This window comes from Oryza sativa, chromosome 10 (assembly GCF_034140825.1).
Source record: "Oryza sativa Japonica Group chromosome 10, ASM3414082v1".
Taxonomy (NCBI): domain Eukaryota; kingdom Viridiplantae; phylum Streptophyta; class Magnoliopsida; order Poales; family Poaceae; genus Oryza; species Oryza sativa.
The window spans coordinates 20528374-20549816 of NC_089044.1; the positions used below are offsets into that span (position 1 = coordinate 20528374).

At 48.2% G+C, this 21443-nt stretch overlaps 3 protein-coding genes, 1 long non-coding RNA gene and 1 pseudogene across 4 annotated transcripts; 3 read left to right on the forward strand and 2 right to left on the reverse strand.

The window, feature by feature from the left end:
• Window positions 1-455: 455 nt before the first annotated feature.
• Window positions 456-2239, forward strand: LOC107277133 (cytochrome P450 89A2). Its single transcript, XM_015758302.3, has one exon. The coding sequence runs from the start codon at window positions 541-543 to the stop codon at window positions 2083-2085; it is 1545 nt and encodes a 514-aa protein (XP_015613788.1). The 5' UTR covers window positions 456-540; the 3' UTR covers window positions 2086-2239.
• A 1184-nt stretch (window positions 2240-3423) lies between these two features.
• On the reverse strand, window positions 3424-5160 carry LOC4349108 (T-complex protein 1 subunit delta). Its single transcript, XM_015758301.3, has one exon. The coding sequence runs from the start codon at window positions 5073-5075 to the stop codon at window positions 3450-3452; it is 1626 nt and encodes a 541-aa protein (XP_015613787.1). The 5' UTR covers window positions 5076-5160; the 3' UTR covers window positions 3424-3449.
• A 4667-nt stretch (window positions 5161-9827) lies between these two features.
• Window positions 9828-11948, forward strand: LOC107277730 (cytochrome P450 89A2-like; annotated as a pseudogene).
• Window positions 11949-14673: 2725 nt separating this feature from the next.
• Window positions 14674-16270, forward strand: LOC136353601 (uncharacterized). Its single transcript, XR_010736915.1, has 3 exons — window positions 14674-15356; window positions 15439-15524; window positions 15653-16270. It is a non-coding gene; the product is annotated as an uncharacterized lncRNA (long non-coding RNA).
• Window positions 16271-16509: 239 nt separating this feature from the next.
• Window positions 16510-20873, reverse strand: LOC107276313 (cytochrome P450 89A2). The gene has a single exon (XM_015757939.3). It carries the CDS (start codon window positions 20844-20846, stop codon window positions 19308-19310), a length of 1539 nt encoding a protein of 512 aa, XP_015613425.1. The 5' UTR covers window positions 20847-20873; the 3' UTR covers window positions 16510-19307.
• Window positions 20874-21443: the final 570 nt, after the last annotated feature.

Below are 21443 nucleotides of genomic sequence, written 5' to 3' on the forward strand. Positions count from 1 at the left end.
AACTAACAGGTCCTTAGCTAGGTTAGCCGAGAAAAAAATTAGAGATCTTAAACACGTGCCGTTAAATTTTCAAAATCTGCTGGCGCATTTTAATAATATTTATTTATAGAAGCTTCTCCAGATGCAGTTTCAATGATATTTGCTGATTAAATTTTAGAAGATAGACCTAACCATAAAGGAAACATATCACATATACACACCATGCACATCAACAAACAAATATCACAAAAAAATCGAGAAAAATATGTACATGTATTTTCAATAGTATTGTACCTACGTATAAAATCTTAACCTCAAATTTATTACATTTTAGCTGTAGAAAAAAATATTTATAATTTTGTCAATATTTTGGTTTTTTCCTCACTATGTAGAATGGATTTGAGGTTAATACTATTAAAGTATACATACTATTTTTTGTTTTTTCCCCCACTAGAATGGATTTGAGGCCCGTGTGCCATGGACATCGAACCAATCAACTCCACCCACAAGTGAAGCGGAGCATGAGCATCTTGACAACGCAAGGAGCGAGACGTCATCGCCATGGCCAACGTCGACGCATCACAGTGGCTCATGCTCCTCCTCGCCTTCCTAGTCGCACTCTTCATCCTCCTCTCGCTGCGAAAATGCGGCGGCCGCAGCCGCGTGCCCCCGGGCCCGCTCGCCGTGCCTGTCCTCGGCAACCTGCTCTGGCTGAGCCACTCCTCCGCCGACCTGGAGCCCCTGCTCCGGCGCCTCATCGCGGTGTACGGCCCCGTCGTGTCGCTGCGCGTGGGATCCCACCTGTCCATCTTCGTCGCCGACCGCCGCGTCGCGCACGCCGCGCTGGTGGAGCGCGGCGCCGCGCTCGCGGACCGGCCGGAGGTCACGCGCGCGCTCCTCGGCGAGAACGGCAACACCATCTCGCGCGGCAACTACGGGCCGACGTGGCGCCTCCTGCGGCGCAACCTCGTCGCCGAGACGCTGCACCCGTCGCGCGCCCGCGCGGCCTTCGCCCCCGCGCGCTCCTGGGCTCGCCGCGCGCTCGTCGACGGGTTGGTGGGCGGCGGCGCCGTGCTGGCGGACGCGTTCCGGCACGCCATGTTCTGCCTCCTCGTGCTCATGTGCTTCGGCGAGTGGCTCGACGAGGCCGCGGTGCGCGCCATCGGCGACGCGCAGCACGGCTGGCTCCTGCACTACGCGACGAAGATGAAGGTCTTCGCGTTCTGCCCGGCGGTCACCAAGCACATCTTCCGTGGGCGCATCCAGACGAGCCTCGCTCTGCGGCGGCGGCAGAAGGAGCTCTTCATGCCGCTCATCAGCGCGCGGCGAGAGCGCAAGAACCAACTCGCGGAACGCGCGGTGCCGGAGAAGGAGACGACGACGTTCGAGCACTCGTACGTCGACACGCTGCTCGACATCAAGCTCCCTGAGGACGGCGGCGACCGCGCTCTCACCGACGACGAGATGGTCAGGCTCTGCTCCGAGTTCCTCGACGCAGGCACGGACACGATGTCAACCACGCTGCAATGGATCATGGCCGAGCTGGTCAAGAACCCATCCATCCAATCCAAGCTCCACGACGAGATCAAGTCCAAGACCAGCGACGACCACGACGAGATCACCGAGGAGGACACCCAGAAGATGCCATACCTGAAGGCCGTCATCCTCGAGGGTCTCCGGAAGCATCCGCCGGGCCACTTCGCGCTGCCACACAAGGCGGCGGAGGACATGGAGGTCGGCGGGTACCTCATCCCCAAGGGCGCCACGGTGAACTTCATGGTGGCCGAGATGGGAAGAGACGAGAAAGAATGGGAGAATCCAATGGAGTTCATGCCGGAGAGGTTCCTCCCCGGCGGCGACGGCGAGGGGGTGGACGTGACGGGCAGCAAGGGGATCCGCATGATGCCGTTCGGCGTCGGGCGGAGGATTTGCGCGGGGCTCAACACCGCCATGCTGCACCTGGAGTACTTCGTGGCCAATATGGTCAGGGAGTTCGAGTGGAGGGAGATCGCCGGCGAAGAGGTGGACTTTGCCGAGAAGTTGGAGTTCACCACCGTCATGGCAAAGCCACTTCGCGCTCAGCTCGTGCGCAGGAGGATGAATTAAACGGGTTTAACGAAATTTAGTTTTCTATGTAATAATGAGCCCTATGTGGGCTGGTTAGCTTAATTCGATTATGTGTTGGAAAAAAAAATATGTTTTACCTCCCTCAACTATTGATCCATATCTCTCAATCGTAAAATCAGATATAGAGAATCTCTCAACTCTCATAACCTGTTCAATTTGTCTTATTTAGAGGTTTGGTGGTTTGGATATTGCTTTTGTTTTATGTGGCATGTTGACCTAGTCAACTCATGCTAACAACTCGATCTGTGAGTCCACAAGAGCGTCGTTGCTAGCTGGACGGAGCACCACCGTCGACTCGTCCCCGTCATACTCCGTGAGGCCTTTTCATCGACAACACTAACCATGTCACACTACGTTAGGTCACGAAGCTCTGAAGCGTCACCACCTCCCTTGCTTTATCTGCCTCCAGCTCACCAGCCCCATAAAACCTTGGGTCGTCGATGCCTCCCTAGTTCGAAGGGTCGCCACCTTCCTAGCTCTATTAGCCCCAGCTCACCGGCCCCGTAAGGCCTTGGGCTGCCGATGCCTCCTTCTCTCAATCCGTCTTCAGCTCGCCAGCCACGTAAGGCCTTGGGCCGCCGATGCCTTCCACGTTCGATCCGCCTTCGGCTCGCTGGCCCTCTCACACACACCACAGTAGAGTGAAAAGGAAGAAATAGTTGTGAGAGAGGGGGTTACTTATGACACTAGCATGTGGTCCAATTGAATTTTTATTTTTACTTTTATCTGTAGTTTACATAGATGCCATATTAAGGAGTTAAATTGAACAGGTTTTTAGAGTTGAGAGTTGAGACTTGAGACTTGAGAGAGGCTCTATATCCGGTTCTGCGGTCGAGTGAAATAAATCAAGCTAGGGCTACACTTTGAGGGAGGCAAAATAGACTGTATCTAATATGTTCACTAAATGCCTAAATGGGCCTAATCCAAGCCGACCTCGGCCCATCCAAACCGGCTCGCGCGGTGAGAATTTGGACTGCGTCTCGCCGAATTGGGTTGCTCGCTAACTGGCGTTTCCGGCAGTCTACACTTCAGTTTCATCCAGGTAGAGGCAAATACAACATATAATTCTCTTCCACAGACGTCAAATACATACGCTCAGAACATCTAGACAGAAAAGGCACGCAAACAAATAAAATTGTAAAACCCAAATTTGATGGTTTGACACTTTATTTGTACCAATTTGATTTTATTGACAGTTGTGAGAATGCATGATATTTCGAACCATCTGAATCAACGAAAGCGTGCCACTTTAGAAGGTGTCAAAATATCAAATCTCCTAAATAACATGACAGACAAAATAGAGCAGAGGCCAGCACGGTCAGCCACCACATAATTAATTAACCTTACCTCACGGTGACAATATCATCAATCTTCAGTATCATCCTAACACACTCGCAGGCCAGCGTGACGGCGCTCGTGCTCACCAGCAGTGGCTGCACGACATTCTCCTCCAGGATGTTCGTGATCCGACCCTTCCTCACGTTGATCCCGGCGTTCTTCTCGCCCTTGGCATGGCGATTCCGGAGCTCGGTGACAGTGGAGATGGGATCGAGCCCTGCATTCTCTGCCAACGTGTAAGGGATGACCTCGAGCGCCTCGGCGAACTCCCTGACGCAGTAACTCTCCATCCCTCTCAGCTCCTTCGCCCAAGCAGCCAGCTGCATCGACATCTCGATCTCAGGAGCACCACCACCAGCGATCAGAAACCTCTTGTTCACCAAGCACCTGATCACACAGAATGCGTCGTGGAGGCTGCGCTGAGCTTCGTCGATCACCATCTGGTTGGATCCCCGGACAAGAACAGTTGCTGTTCTTCCCATGTTCTTGATGCCAGTGATCTTGACAATCTTGTTATTGTTACCATCACCAACCGAGATTTCCTCAACCAGATGTGCATGACCAAGCTTGTCCTCGCGGAGATGTTCGATGCTAGCAATTGGCATGCAGTTGAGGGTCTTGGTGATGAACTCGATCTCGTCCCTCTCGACATCCTTCACGACCATGATCTTGGCCTTTGCGAGATAATGGAGCGACAGATCGGTGACTGAATCACGCAGGATGCTTTTCTGGATGAGCAGGACGTTGCATCCGGATGCCTTGATCTTCTTCACCATGCCAAGGATGTAATTCCGCTCCTCGCGGAGGATTCGATCCATCTGCGCGTAATCCGACACGACGACGCTGTGCTCGATGTCCGTCTTGGGAGGCGAGACCTGGAACTGGATCACGGCGATCTTGGCGTCCCCGATCCGAGTTGGCCCTCCGGCGACATGGCTGGCCTTCTTGTTGAGGACGAGGCCGCGGATGAGCTCGGTGTCGTCGACCGTGCAGCCGAGCTTCTTCACCACGCGGATGTCGCGGAGGTCGAGGAGATACGGGTGGGCCGGGTCGACGACGGCGAGGGCGGCGTCGACGGCGAGCGGGGAGAGGAGGGTGGAGTACTGGGAGACGACCTTGGAGTTGAGGGCGGTGGATGCCGACTTGACGAGGGCGTCGCGGTCGGAGAGCTCGACGGGGATGGCCATGCCGTGGAGGACCTCCACGGCGCGCGCGGCGAGGAGGTGGAGGGCGTCGGCGGCCGCGGTGGGGTGGGCGCCGGCGGAGAGGAGGGACTGGGCGCGGCGGAGGAGGGACCCGGCGAGGACGACGACGGTGGTGGTGCCGTCCCCGGCGGCGGCGTCCTGGGAGCGGGAGAGGTCGGCGAGCATGCGGGCGGCCGGCTGGAGGAGGGGCATGCGGGAGAGGATGGTGGCGCCGTCGTTGGTGATGATGACGGCCTGGTCGCCGCCGGAGGAGCTGGAGGAGATCATCTTGTCCATGCCGCGTGGGCCGAGGGAGGTGCGCGCGGCGGCGGCGACGGCGCGCCCCGCGGCAATGTTGAGGCCGCGGACGTCGTCGCGGCGCTTGGTGTCGGTGTAGGTCTCCGTCTTGCGGGATTGCGCCGGGGAGGCGGCGACCGCGGCGGCCATGGCGGCGGCGGCGGAGGTTTTGGTTAATTAGGGCTTCGTGTGCTCTTCAGATTTTCAAGGTTGTGCTTGTGCGTGGTGTTCTTCTGGATTTTACCCTTTTCACTACGGGTGGGCTTTATTTGGGTGGAGATGGGTTGAGTGAGCTAACGGACCGGAGCGGTTTGGACTGAGGCAAAAAAAAAAAAGAAAAAAGGGTTTGGATTGGACTGGTATTTTTGGGCATAAATGGGTTTAACCCGAATTCATATTGAATTGTTCCCTAATTCTTCGTGCTCGCATGACTAGTGATAGCGATTTTGGTTCAAAATTTCGGAAAATTCTGAAATTTCGAACCCCACCGACAAGTCATTATATCGACCGGAATTTTAAAATATGTCAAATTTTTTTTGTTAAGTTTGATCAAAGTCTATTCAAATTCAGTCGAAATTTCAAATAATTTTGGTCTAAAATGCCAAAAATCATGAAATTTCGTATTTTGGTGCTACAGAAATTTTCGCTGAAATAAAAAGTGCAAACCGATATACCATGCATGTATGCCCATCTCCCTCATCGACGGTGGCGACACTGAGATGCCATGTGGCGGAAATGCTAATGGGCGGGTGATCGCTCCCCCGCCCGCCTAGCGATCACCCGCCCGCTCCCTCCCTATACTACTAGATACACTCCTCCCCTACTACAGTACACCACACAAAAATTTAAAAAAAATAAAGAGTTAGAAAAATTTATGTATAGAAATACTATATATAAAAAATTTAAATTCAAATTCAAATTTGAATTGGGTATGTAAACTTTTTGACTTATAAACTTTGGGTCTATAAAATTTAGGTGTATAAACTTTATATGTATAGAAATACAATATATAGAAAATATTTGAATTCAAATTCAAATTTGAATCAGATATAATTCAAATCCAAATTTGAATCGGGTATGTAAACTTTTGACTTATAAACTTTGGGTCTATAAACTTTAGGTGTATAAACTTTAGATGCATAGAAATACCATATATAGAAAATATTTGAATTCAAATTTAAATTTGAATCGATATAATTCAAATTCAAATTTGAAACAGGTAAATTTGAATCGGATATAATTCAAATATAAATTTGAAACATGTATCTAAACTTTAGATGTGTAAACTTGAGGTGTATAAACTTTAGGTCTATAAACTAACTTTAGGTGTATAAACTTTAGATGTATATAAATACTATATATAAAAAGATATTTGAATTCAAATTCAAATTTGAATCGGATATATAAACTTTTGACTTATAAACTTTGGGTCTCTAAACTTTAAATGTGTAAACTTGAGGTGTATAAACTTTAGGTGTATAAATTTACTAAAATAGGAAATCAGGTGGAGGGAGGGAGGGGGGAGGGGGGTAGCGAATCTGATCGCTACCCCCATTGGCGGGCGATCGATAGCCCATTAGGGCTGCCCGCCATGTGGTGCTGGACAAGGTCTTAATCCCACGTGTGATAACACATTTACATCCATGAGTGTTCAGCAGAAAGTGGATTCGGCGAACACAACTTTTGTTAGAGAATAGTTTTTTTTATCCAGCATCTACATCCAAATGGATATATGCAACAATTTAAATTGAGAACTTAGCACTGCAAATAACTCAATTTGAAATTCGCTCATATGAAGATTTTAACTCAGAACCTTAGGGTGTTACTCAGGTCACTGCAACCACTAGGCTACATCCCCCCTTTTTCAGATGTGCGAACACAATTGCTATTCCATATAAGCTCAATCTTCTATCTCCCATTGCTATGCGCTTGAAACACCAATTCGCTTGGATAGCTAACACAACCTGACACAGAGAAAAATGGATTAGCCTCAAACGGTAATATTTTTACAATACACATCGTTTAACGGTTCGAGAAGCATGCTAATGAAAAAGAACTAAGTTGCAGTCTTTAGTTGTGGAAAAGAACGAGCCCAAGGTGTTGAGATCAATTCTAAATAAAATTCCAGCCACAGCACGAATGTAAACCTAAGTTCTGACAGTCAAAAAGAAAAACTAAACAGGAAGGCTGCTTAAAACATGCATCATATGCTAGTTAGCAAAACCGTATGTACAGAACATGTTCTAAAATCTATTATATTATTAAGACAGCTCGAAAAGAAGACACCACGTTCGCTGTGGAGGCTAGAAATTCCCACATTAATCGGAGAAAAAGAAAAAAAAAGAAAAGGAGAGTCCAAGTAGGAATACAATCTAAAAAGAGCTGAAATTCGGAATTAAAAATAAGTAATATTGAAATAAGTTTCTATATAAGAACCCAACACGAGATTAATTAAAATTCGAAATAAAAATAAAATAAAATCCAAAATTAGAAAAAGGAAAGATGAGTCCAAGTAGGAATACAATCTAAAAAAAAGCTGAAATTCGAAATTAAAAATAAGCAATATTGAAAGAAATTTTCATATAAGAACCCAATACGAGATTAATCAAAATTCGAAATAAAAATAAAATAAAATCCAAAATTAGAAAAGGAAAGGAGAGTCCAAGTAGGAATACAATTTAAAAATAGCTGAAATTCGAAATTAAAAATAAGGAATATTAAAAGAAGAGTCCATATAATAATCCAGAACGAGATTAATTAAAATTCGGAATAAAAATAAAAATAAATCCAAAATTAGCAAAAGAAAATAAAAGAAGAGTTCAAGTAGGAATATAATTTAAAATTAGCTGGAATTAGGAATTAAAAATAAGCAATATTAAAAGAAGAATCCATATAAGAACCCAATACGAGATTAATTAAAATTTAGAATAAAAAATAAAATAATAACCAAAATTAGAAAAAATAAAAGAGAGTTCAAGTAGGAATACAATTAAAATAAAATCCAAAATTAGAAAAGGAAAGGAGAGTCCAAGTAGGAATACAATTTAAAAATAGCTGAAATTCGAAATTAAAAATAAGGAATATTAAAGAGAAGAGTCCATATAAGAACCCAATACGAAATTAATTAAAATTCGGAATAAAAATAAAATAAAATCCAAAATTAGAAAAGGAAAGGAGAGTCCACGTAGGAATATAATTTAAAAATACCTGAAATTCGGAATTAAAAATAAGGAATATTAAAGAGAAGAGTCCATATAAGAACCCAATATGAGATTAATTAAAATTCGAATTAAAATAAAATAAATCCAAAGTTAGCAAAAGAAAATAAAAGAAGAGTTAAAGTAGGAATACAATTGAAAATTAGATAAAATTCGGAATAAAAAATAAGCAATATTGAAAGAAGAATCCATATAAGAACCCAATACAAGAATAATTAAAATTTCGAATTAAAAAAATAAAATAATATCCAAAATTAGAAAAATTAAAAGAGAATTTAAGTAGGAATACAATTTTCAAACAACTGAAATTGAAAATAAAAATAAAAACATTAAAGGAACACAATACGGTATTAACTATTTTTTTTAAAAAAAATAAATTCTGAAATTAGAAAAAGAAAAATAAGATTTCAATTAGAAATACAATTTATAAATAACTAAAATTTGTGATAAAAATAAAGACTATTGAAAGAAAAGACCATCTACAACACATGACGAGATAAATTAAGTAACAGCCTAGAAAGGAGTAGAGTGGTGGCGGTTGATACGACATATAAAAATTATTAATAAAACACCAAATATAATCCTAATGACGATTAAAAGGAGGGACATCAGACAGGCCGTGAAGCAAACAAGTAAGGCGGTTGCCGGGACTTCTAGAAAGTATAAAAAATAAACCCCATTGATAATCATATTCGATTTTTAAAATGTTAATGACAATAAAAAGGAGAAGCAGCGGGCGGGGTGTATAAGAGTATAGTTGCTGAGCCGCCGACGATTGACGGGACTTCTAGAAAATAAAAAATGAATTCCAACGATAGTTATGTTTGATTTTTAGAATCACAACGACAATAAAGAGTAGGCGGCGGACGGGCTGTAAAGGGGCATAGTGGCATCGTTTGATGGGACTTCTAAAAATTATAAAAATAATAAAACTACAAGTCTAATTTTTTAAGGTTCGGAACTTCCAAAAAGTAAAAAAGAAACAATGATAATCATGTTCTATTTTAAAATCTCAATGACAATAAAGAACGGAGGCTGCGGGTGAGCTGTAGAGGAGTACAATGGCAAAGCCGCTGACGGTTTGGCGGGACTTCTAGAAAGTAAAAATAAACCCAAATGATAATTATCTTTGATTTTTAAAATTTCAATGACAATAAAAAGAAGAAACAGTGGACGGGCGGTAGAGGAGTATAATGACAACGTTTGACGAGACATCTACAAATTATAAAAACGAAACCCAATGTGACAATAAACTCTAAAAACTATAAAATTCAATTTTTAAAGGTTCCAAGAAGAATAAATAGAAATAGTGGTAGATCGAGCAAACAAATAAAGAAGAAGATGACATAAGGGGTAGCAACTGATGTGACTTTTAAAAACTATATAATTAGAAACACGAGGATGATAAGGTTTGGTCTTTCAAAGTCTTAAGACAATGAGATAGCTATTTAATAAATTTTAAGTAAAATCATATTAAAAAATATATGATTTTATTTGGATGCTAGCCGCGCAATTGCGCGGGCCACCCAGCTAGTTTTATTAAAAGAATAAGATTAACATATTACATCCCATAGTACTGAGTCTACTGCTACTGACTTGAGCCGAAGACCTATAAAATGTATGGGTACACAACAGTTTAGCCTCGTCCGACAACCAACGCAAGCGAAAACAGCTGCCAACGCTGATGGATAATTTGGCCATCCTCACCGGCGTCCTTCTCCTCCCGCTCCTCGTCTTCCTGCGCGATGTCACCTCGAGGCGGCGCCGCCGCCTCCCGCCTGGCCCGCCGGCCGTGCCGCTGTTCGGCAACCTGCTGTGGCTGCGGCACTCGGCGGCCGAATTGGAGCCTCTGCTGCTGAAGCTGTTCGACAAGTACGGCCCCGTCGTGACGCTCCGGATCGGGTGGCGCCTCTCCATCTTCGTGGCGGATCGGCACCTGGCGCACGCGGCGCTCGTCGGCGCCGGCGCCACGCTGGCCGACCGGCCGCGGACGGCCACCAGCATGCTCCTCGGCGTCAGCGAGAATCATCACGCGCTCCAACTACGGCGCCATGTGGCGGCTGCTCCGCCGCAACCTCGTGTCGCAGACGCTGCAGCAGTCGCGCGTCGACCAGTTCACGCCGGCGCGCGTCTGGGCGCGCCGCGTCCTCATGGAGAAGCTGCGTGAGACGACGTCCGGCGTCAGCGGCGGCGGCGGCGACGCGCCGCCCAACGTAACGGAGGCGTTCCAGCACGCCGTGTTCTGCCTCCTCCTGCTCATGTGCTTCGGCGAGCGGCTCCACGAGCACGCCGTGCGCGACATCGAGGACGCCGAGCGCGCGTGGCTGCTCTACATCTCGAAGAAGACGAGCGTCTTCTTCTTCCTCCCGTGGATCACCAAGCACCTCTTCCGCGGCCGCCTCGAGGCCGGGCACGCCCTTCTGCGGCGGCAGAAGGAGCTCTTCGTGCCGCTGATCGAGGCTCGCCGGGAGTACAAGAAGCTCGCCAGCCAGGGCCTCCCGCCGGCGAGGGAGACGACGTTCCAGCACTCGTACGTCGACACGCTCCTCGACGTCAAGATCCCCGAGGAGGGCAACCGCTCGCTCACCGACGGCGAGATCGTCACGCTCTGCTCCGAGTTCCTCAACGCCGGCACCGACACCACCTCCACCGGGCTACAATGGATCATGGCCGAGCTAGTCAAGAACCCGGCCGTGCAGGAGAAGCTCCACGCCGAGATCAATGCCACCTGCGGCGACGACGGCGAGCTCCTGGAGCGGAGCGTGAGGGACAAGGACAACAAGATGCCGTACCTCAACCCCGTGGTCATGGAAGGCCTGCGCAAGCACCCACCGAGCCACACCCTGCTGCCGCACAAGGCGGCGGAGGACATAGACGTCGGCGGGTACCTCATCCCCAAGGGCGCCACGGTGAACTTCATGGTGGCAGAGATCGGAAGAGACGAGAGAGAATGGGAGAAGCCAATGGAGTTCATCCCGGAGCGCTTCCTCGCCGGCGGCGACGGCGACGGGGTCGACGTGACGGGCAGCAGGGAGATCCGGATGATGCCGTTCGGCGCCGGGCGGAGGATCTGCGCCGGGCTCAACGTCGGCGTGATGCACCTCGAGTACTTCGTGGGATCCATGGTGATGGAGTTCGAGTGGAAGGAGGTGGCCGGCGACGAGGTGGAGTTCGCCGAGAAGCTCGAGTTCACCACCGCCATGGCGAAGCCGCTGCGTCCGCGCCTTGTGCCCAGGAGGAGTCAGGCACTAATCAGAGTCTCACTGCTCATTTGCTCCCTCCGTTTCAAAATATTTGACACCGTTGACTTACTTGTTTGACCGTTCGTCTTATTTAAAAAAGTTTGTGAAATATGTAAAATTATATGTGTACATGAAAGTATATTTAACAATGAATCAAATAATATGAAAAGAATAAATAATTACTTAAATTTTTTAAATAAGATGAATGGCCAAACACGTATTAAAAAGTCAACGGTGTCAAACATCTTGAAACGGAGGGAGTAATTTGGAGTATCAGTGTCAGGTTTTTTACGTGTCATGAGGTGAATGCTGATATCAAATGGCATTTGGTTTGATGAATCAGTAAATCAATAGGGAACATTGAAGTGTGATTTGTTTGTGCAAATTTCTGATATCTCTGTTTTTAATATATGGTACAGTTGTTTTTCTGAAACTTTGACAAACAAAAATGTATTCAACGCAAGTGTAAAACAGAGAATTGTAAACACAGAAATGACCGTTTGATTGGACTGCAGGAATCAGATGAAAGAGATAGACTCAAGGAAAGTTTTCCAAGAGGTTAGAGTGGATGTTAAATTTTGACAAAATTAGATATATAGCATCAAAAGTTCACGTTTTTGGTTTTATAACACCGAAAGATACCAGCTCACTATAATAGCACCCAAAGTTCGCATCGTTCCCATTTTTAACACTTCCGTCAATTCTCGATCGTTTTCTATCCGCTTTGATCGCTATTGACATAACCACACACGCAATATGACGTTTCTACCCCTCACAAGTACATGTATAATGCATGGCAATGAGGGGTAAAAAGGTCATATCGTGTGAGTGGCTGAGTCAATAACGATCAAGGCGGATAGAAAACGATCGAGAATTGACGAAAGTGTTAAAAATGGAAAGGGGTGAACTTTAGATGCTATTAAAGTGAACCGTTATCTGTTGGAGCTAAAAAAAGGTGAACTTTCGATGCTATATAACCAATTTTGTCTTAAATTTTCTATGTTTTTCCTCTAGAATCGTAGGAATACGAAAGTTTCCTACGTTTTTCCTTTTCTCATTCCTATGAATCAAAGGCATAAATAGTGTAGGATTTCAATTCCTTTCTTTTTCCTATATTTTTCCTCCAATTCAAAGGAGGCCTGAACAAGACGCATGGTACATTTATCGTCGATCCATTGCAATTCTCGCTGCATACAAAATGATTAACTTAAACATATGCCATAACTACAAGATTAAATCAAAATTAATAGGTGCCAAGAATTTATCGTCATATCACCACCACCAAATAATAAATTAAATTCATATACATATGTCACTTACTTTCAAAAGAACCATGTATAATCTCTAATTACATTACTGTTTGGTGCAGGTCATGTCGAAAATTTATATTACTCTCATATTAATAGGAGACCCATATTTATCAAAGCATATTACCTTCCCAAAATTAAAAAAAACCAACAAAAATATATCACATACTTATAAAACTTAGTGTATAATTTCTAAATTACTCTAAATTAATAGGTAACCTAGATTTATCAAAAACATATGACAGCTGCACGTAGTGAATTGGTATCCTATAGTAGTCTTGGACAGAAAGAAGGGCAAAAACACAATCGAAGAAAAAAAGGGGTCATTTTTTTATCTCCTATCAGCCATTCAAAATGCTTTCAAAGATGCAAAACAAGGTGCCTATTAGAAAAATGGATAATGGACGAACAACTTATAGTATGTGAAAACATGTTTAGCAACTAAAATTAAATAATGGAAGAACATATTCCTGTATGGACCAGTCATTGAAAACTTATTTGTCAACTAGGAGAGTGACAAAGGGCTCCGTGAAGTGAGCGTAACTTAATTGGTTAAGTTTCTTATGGTGAAACCAGTCCATCTGGGTTTAAATTCTAGGCTTGACACATGTGCTCATATTTACGGCTAATTGTTTTTTTTAATGGTACACGACGTATCCCTCAACAACGAGGCACCCGTAGTGACTTCATCGACATCAAGATATGACAACCTAGTCTTCCAGAGATGTTCATAAGAATAATGTGTGCATGTGTAAGACGTATCCCTCGACAACGAGACGCCCGCAGTGGCTTCGTCAATATTAAAATATGACAGCCTAATCTTCTGGAGATGCTGATAAGGATAAGGTGTGCGTGTGTACATTTATAAGGGTGAGTGTGCGTGTGTTAGAATAGTTTGTGTATATATTGTGTCTAGTTTTTTTTAAGAAAAAAGCTCTGTAGAAAACCGCAGAATCTGGTGCCACTGTTTTCTTTCTGTTTTGAATGGTAACCAGCAATAATGTAAGCCGTCCTTCTCCGCTTAAACGGCTATCGTCATTTCTAATTAATCTCAATTGATCGGTGAAGATTCGGTGGGAATCTTTATGATTACATCCAAGTATTTAGGTTTCTTTTCTTTCTTAAGAAGCCACCCCACATGTTTGAACTTTGGATTTAAGGGCATCAGGATCAACTTAGGCGCACATATTTATTTTCCCTTTTGAGGCGAAAAGGTGGGAGCTCTCCCTAAAGATATATGTTAGTAAGAAGGAATGACACTTTAGTTTTTATAAGTACCTTATTCGGTTTTGCTAATTAACTAGCACGTGACAGATTTTTCAAGCGTGTGTTCCTCTCTGGATATCCTGAAAATGAAGATGAGGATAAATATTAAGTGTTTCACGTAAAACGAGGTGGTAATAACGTGTAATTATTATAAACTTGACAATGGATTAATCTGATATTTTAGAGCAATTGTTTTCACACAAAACGCACCGTTTAGTAGTTTGAAAAGTGTACCATCAGTATCCAAAATTTCATCCAACTATTGTTATTGGAGAAACGAACGCAGCCAAAGCTAGTTGTGCTAGACTGCTAGTATTCATATTGCAATTTTGTGGGCTAAACGGGCCTGAGATAACATGTTCGACTGGTTAAATGGGCCTAAGATGCAGTTCGTTGGTTTTGGGCTAACATGTTTTTTGCTGTTGGGCTTACTCTCTATTCATTTTGTTTAAAGGAAAAAGTACACCTAAGGTCCCTCAACTTGTCATAGAGTTACAAAATCATCCCCTAACCGCAAAACCAGGTATATGACATCCCTAAACTTACAAAACCGTTCACTTGAGTTCCTTAAGTGGTTTTGACTCTGGCTTTATCCGACGTGGCGGCTGAGTTAGCGTGGGACCCACGTGGGTCCCACATGTCAGGGTGTCCATGTCAGCGCCTGCTTTCTTTCCGCTCTTTCTCTTTCTCTGTTTCTCTCCTTTCTTCCTCCGTCTCGCTCTCTGCTCTCGCACGGGCGGCATGGGGATGCCGATGCTAGGGCTAGCACCCATGGCGGCGCGCGGGGCCGGAGGGTGGTGCGGCCGGGGACGGCGGCTCCCGGGGGCTCTTAGCTACTCCCAGGTGGCGGCGCGCGGGCTCGGGGGGCGCGAGCTCGCCGGCCTCCCCGCCCCCCTCGTGCGGGCCGGCTGGCAGGGCGAGGCAGAAACGGCGGCCGGCGACGGGCGGCGGGGTAGCTTGGCGACGCGGCGGCGGTGGGGGTGGAGTCGGTGCGAGCTCGCTGGCCTGGAGCAGCAGCAGCAGCAGTAGCTCGCGACCTGCACACGCCGGAAGGTTTCGCAGAGCTGGAGCAGTAGCAGCAGCTGCTCGCGACCTGCACACACCTGTACCAGCGACTCACAGAGCGCTTCGGCTCATTGGAGCGCCTCCTCGCCGCGCGCTATGAGATGCTCCGCAGTCCGCACCAAGCGCAGACGGGGGTGGTGTTCTTGGCGCTGTACCTGATCGCGCTGGGAACGGGAGGGATCAAGCCGTGTGTGTCGTCGTTCGGCGTCGACCAGTTCGACGAGAACGACGAGGGGGAGAAGCGGAGCAAGAGCAGCTTCTTCAACTGGTTCTAATACATGTCGAGGACAGCATCCATCACCTTTTTCAGAACAAGCCTTATAAGATTCTCTGGTTAAAATTCTACACTGAAGATGTCCACACACTGACTTCATTTATACAGCAGTTCTAAGCTTCCTTTCCTGTTATTTATCAGCAACCAGACATTTGAATAACAGCGACAAGCAATGCCTCCAAACTTCCATCTATTCAGACTCTAATAATATGAGCTTCTTCTGTCAGGTACTATTAGTTAAGTAATCACATAGTAGTCATCAATTTCTATACAGGTTACTGAATAATTACTGTATGGAGAACATTTGATCAACATCGGCGCGCTGGTGGCGTCGTCGGTGCTGGTGTACGTGCAGACGCACGTCGGGTGGGGGTGGGGGTTCGGCATCCCGGCCGTCGTCATGGCCGTCGCCGTCAGCTTCTTCATCGGCACGCCGCTGTACAGGCACCAGCGGTCCGGGGGCAGCCCGCTAACGAGGATCGTGCAGGTGCTCGTCGCGTCGGTGAGGAAGTGGGGCGTGGAGGTCGCCGCCGCCTTGGACAGAGTGAAGAGGGTGGGGGGAGACCGGAGGCCGCCGACGCCTTGCTCCCTTGCTCCCGCCGCCGCTGCCGCCGCCGACGCCTTGCTCCCCTGCTCCCGCCGCCGCTGCCGCCTTGCTCCCCTGCCTAGAGCCACAGAGACAAGAATGAGTGAGATAGAGAGAGGAGGAAGGGGAAGACGGGGAGAGAGATAGGCTGACGTGGCCACGCTGACATGTGGGGCCCACGTGGGTCCTGTGCTGACTCAGCAGTCACGTAGAATAAAACCGGGATCAAAACCGCCGAGGGACCGATTGTGACCGGTTTTGATTAGTTAGGAGATGTGAAATATCTGATTTTACGGTTGGAGGATGATTTTGTAACTCGATGACAAGCTGAGGGACCTTCGGTGTACTTTTTCCTTGTTTAAATATAAATCAGAGCGATTAAATCTAGACCGTGTTCATCAAAATCTGACAAATTTGGCACCAGTTTTTTATTCGAATTCCGTACAGGTTAACAAATAAACCAATCAAATCTCTACTACTGAATTGCAATATGTGTTGGTTGCTTGTGCTTGAATTTTGATACAGAGGGTCAGAGATTAAGTTTGTTCATCGCAAATCGTTAATCTGTCACTCTCCTAAGGTCAATCTATTACGTACTCTCTGTTGGATAGTATAGAAAGAGAGGATACTGCGAATATTGGACACATTGTATTGAGCCTCAGGGGGCCGATATATATAGGAGTACATGGGGAAGAGATAAGGAAATATTACAGATATGGAAGAAATCCAAACAAACCAATCCTATCCTAATATGACTCTAACTACCATATACTCTAACATCCCCCCTCAGTCCAAGCGTGAGCAGCGCGGACACTTGGACTGGAGAATAAACCGGCAAGAGTGCTCAACACGGATAATAGCCCTTTGTGCCATAGTCGATGTAGCCAAAGCGAAGGAGCCGGGAGAGCCGTGGTCGCTGAAGCCGTGCGTAGAGTAGCCGTGGTCGATGTAGCCGAAGTCGGGGAGCCGATGATGTCGAGGTAGCCGAGCCGCGGAGCGCACATAGGACGCCGTAGAGTGGTCGTGGACGCATGGGAGAGCGTTGTGAACCGAGGTGCGCGAGGACGCGCGGGAGATGATGACGGGGACACGATCGCGACGGTCGTTGAGGAAGATGACGTCGAAGAGCCGATATAGTCGAACCATGAAGGACAAGACGTCACACCAGGTTTGCCAGACCCGGGGACGACTCGGGACAAACGCGCACAACGGTGTTACCAATACCGTGCGGGCTAGGTAGGGGACCACCAGAAATTATACGCCAATGTCGGAGGAGACTAGCAGAGAAGGCCTCTAGGATGGTCGCGGCGCGAGAACGGCGTAGAGGGAGAATTGCCGGAGCAGCACGCAGTTGCCGGAGAAGAGCGAAGTATAGTCGAGGAAGATACGGCGACACTGGCGATGAATCATGCTGGACGAAGACGAAGGCGAAGTAGTGGGACCAACGCAGCTCGATGTCGATGCAGCGGCGAGAAGTCCACCGGTGGTGAGGCCACACTGAGGAGGGTGCCTCTCAGGTCTCAACACTGTAACAACCAGTGGAGGTGTGGACCACAGGCAGCGGCACTGTGGCCCGAGGGGGGCGACGCAGCGGCAACCCGAAGCTTGATGGCGTAGACGCGTGCTCGATGATGATCGGTTGTACAAGTCGTTGTAGCTGGGCGCTGGAATGGGTGATCAAGCCGAAGATGCGCGAGGCAGAACGATGAAGTTGAAGCAGAATCGATGCCGATGTCGGAGACGCGCAGATGTCAACGAGGCGGTGGGCGACGCAAACCCAATCACTGATTGGGAAAGGGGAAAAAATACAAGCAGCAACACAATAGCAGCAGTCCATACCAGCCGTTCACATCACAACCCTTTGAATCTGACGCAAGTCACCACCAAGTCAACCAAGGCAATAGGCTGTATATCTTCACACCATCCATCTAGTCTCTCTCTCCTCACATGGCTGCCACGCACAGGATCATAGCAGAGAGAGACACCGAGAGACAGTGGAGAAGAACAACCTGTCAACAGGTTTGTGTGGTGGAGACCAGCAGCAGAGCTGCAGGGGCCGGCAGAAAATTGCCGTGTGGAAGCGACAGTGATGAGCACTCCCTCCCCCTGTGCGCCGGGGTTGAGAAGGGCGGCGAGGTCGACGACGGCTGGCGCGGAGGTTGGAGAAGACCAGGGGGCGACGGACGAAACGGTGGCCTGGAGTGGCCGCCAGATCCACGGCATGGATGATCGGCGAGGACGTGGCTCCTGTCCCCCGGCATCAGCAGCCTCGGTAGAGGAGAGAGGTCGACGGAGAGGACGGCAACAGAGGAGGCAGGACCGGGAGCCAACGGCGCAGCGACGTGGAGAGCCGCGCCGTCGACGGGATCCGCGGATGCGATCTGCTACTGCTGCATGCTGATGACGCGAAGACGCACGAACGATCTGAAGATGGCTTTAGATCGATCTGACGACGAACAGGACGGGGGCCACCGAAGGAGATCGAGGGCGATCCCTCTGGCGACAACGACCTCAGAGAAAGAAAAAAAAATGTGGCCGCCCTCGGGAGATCGCTACTCCCGGGGGCAGCGGTGGCGGAAGCGTGAGAGCGGCACTAGATCGCCCGCTCTGATACCATGTTGGATAGTACAGGAAGAGGGGATACTGTGAATATTGGACACATTGTATTGAGCCTCAGGGGGGCGATATATATAGGAGTACATAGGGAAGAGATAAGGAAGAATTACAGATATAGAAGGAATCCAAACAAACCAATCCTATCCTAATATGACTTTAACTACCATATACTCTAACACTCTCCAACTAGTGTAAATCTATTACTCTCTTAGTGATCTGATATGTTATAGCGGGTATGAGAAAAGGAATATTCAATCACATTGTGCCACATTAGTTTTGTAAGATGTTTCTAAACAAGTTTTTTAGGTGCATCAATTTCTAGGAGGTAAACAAGTTAAAGTTTTTCACAGGCTCAAAGTTGTTCTTCCATTGTTGTTAAAAGAAATTCATAGGCACCTATGTTGTTTTGGATATTCGAATTGGTGATATGAATTTGCTGGTAAGAGATAAAAAAACACTCTTTCCTTTGAATTGCTGATAGTATATAGGAGATAAAAGATGAACCTTTCACCCTTCCTTTCTTGTGCGTAAGTCATGCTGTCTTGTCTCTAGTCCAAACCTCTCTGCTTATTTTGATTGGGATTCGATAGGAGTTCATATATAAAACGTGTAAATTAGCACGATAAAAACGAGTACGCACTGCTCAAAATTTGCTAAAACAAAACACACTTTTGGCACTTAATTCAAACCTAATTATATACTTCTAGTCACTATGGACATTTGGATCATAACTTAATCACGAGTAAATATACGCTAACACTAACTAATGAACACAAAACTAAACCAATTCTGGACTCTGTCTCACTGTCTAACTCCTCCTGGGCACGAGGCGCGGGCGCAGCGGCTTCGCCATGACGGTGGTGAACTCCCGCTTCTCGGCGAACTCCACCTCGTGCCCCTCCACCTCCTTCCACTCGAACTCCATCACCATGGATCCCACGAAGTACTCGAGGTGGAGCATGGCGATGTTGAGCCCGGCGCAGATCCTCCGCCCGACGCCGAACGGCATCATCTTGATGCCCTTGGTCCCGTGCATGTCGACGCCGGCGCCATGGCCGCCGTCCAAGAACCTCTCCGGCATGAACTGCATTGGGTTCTCCCATTCTCTCTCGTCCCTCCCGATCTCGGCCACCATGAAGTTCACCGTGGCGCCCTTGGGGATGAGGTACCCGCCGACGTCCATGTCCTCCGCCGCCTTGTGCGGCAGCACGAAGTGGCCCGGCGGGTGCTTGCGCAGGCCTTCCTTGACCACGGCGTTGAGGTACGGCATCTTGTTGTCCTTGTCCCTCACGTTCCGCTCCAGGAGCTCGTCGTCGCCGCCGCAGGTGGCGTTGATCTCGGCGTAGAGCTTCTCCTGCACGGCCGGGTTCTTGACCAGCTCGGCCATGATCCATTGTAGCCCGGTGGAGGTGGTGTCGGTGCCGGCGTTGAGGAACTCGGAGCAGAGCGTGACGATCTCGTCGTCGGTGAGGGCGCGGTTGCCCTCCTCGGGAATCTTGACGTCGAGGAGCGTGTCCACGTACGAGTGCTGGAACGTCGTCTCCCTCGCCGGCGGGAGGCCCTGGCTGGCGAGCCTCTTGTACTCCCGGCGAGCCTCGATCAGCGGCACGAAGAGCTCCTTCTGGCGCCGGCGCAGCGCGTGCGCGGCCTCGAGGCGGCCGCGGAAGAGGTGCTTGGTGATCCACGGGAAGAAGAAGAAGACGCTCATCCTCCTCGAGATGTAGAGCAGCCACGCGCGCTCGGCCTCCTCGACGTCGCGCACGGCGGGCTCGTCGAGGCGCTCGCCGAAGCACATGAGCACGAGGAGGCAGAACATGGTGTACTGGAACGCCTCCATGACGTTGGGCGCCTCCTCGCCGGAGCCCCGCAGCTTCTCCATCAGCACGCGGCGCACCCAGACGCGCGCCGGCGCGAACTGGTCGACGCGCGACTGCTGCAGCGTCTGCGACACGAGGTTGCGGCGGAGCAGCCGCCACATGGCGCCGTAGTTGGCGCGGGTGATGATGTTGTCGCTGACGCCGAGGAGCGTGCTGGTGGCGGCCTGCGGCCGGTCGGCCAGCTTCGCGCCGGCGGCGATGAGCGCCGCGTGCGCCAGGTGCCGATCCGCCACGAAGATGGACAGCCTCGACCCGATCCGGAGCGTCACGACGGGGCCGTACTTCTTGAACAGCGTCAGCAGGAGGGGCTCGACGTCGGCGGCCGAGTGCCGCAGCCAGAGCAGGTTGCCGAACAGCGGCACCGCCGGCGGGCCGGGCGGGAGGCGGCGCCGCCTCGACGACGCCGCATTGCGGAGCAGGAAGAGGAGCGGGAGGAGGAGGACGCCGGCGAGGATGACCAGGTTATCCATCTGCGTCGTCGTCGATTGGTGTCGTTGTTGTACGTCGGGTGAGACAAAACGGCTTTACATTTATAGGGAGACGCATCAAGTCAACGCTGAATACGATTGAGTTTGGATAATTTTATGAGTTTAAGAGTCTGAACAAACTACGGGTTGTTCGGATGTAATTTTCAAATCTTAATTCAAAATTATTATGTGTTAGAGTCCTGAAGTCTGAACAAACTATGACTTGTTGGATTGGATGCAATTTTCTCGAGAGAGAAATCGTATTCAGAATTGGTTTTCTTTTATCTGCTCTTTTCTTGAACATGTCGTTAGACCTTGGATCATACGAGTCATGTGGAAACAAGGTGTCGCATAAGAAAATATTCTAGAATTTTTTTTCTTCGTATTTATTCCTGTTCATCATCATCCCTGACGTCAGCGGAGGTGGACCCTTCCGTTCACTTCGTCCGCAAGTCGAATCGAGATCGCGACGGTGGCATAAAGCATAATAAACCGATAAATACAACCGAATTTACTTAAACACAAGCAGTTAAAAACCTCCTAATAACGTGCTAATTACGACACGTGTTAACCATATAAAATGAGTCCCACTGAAGTAGC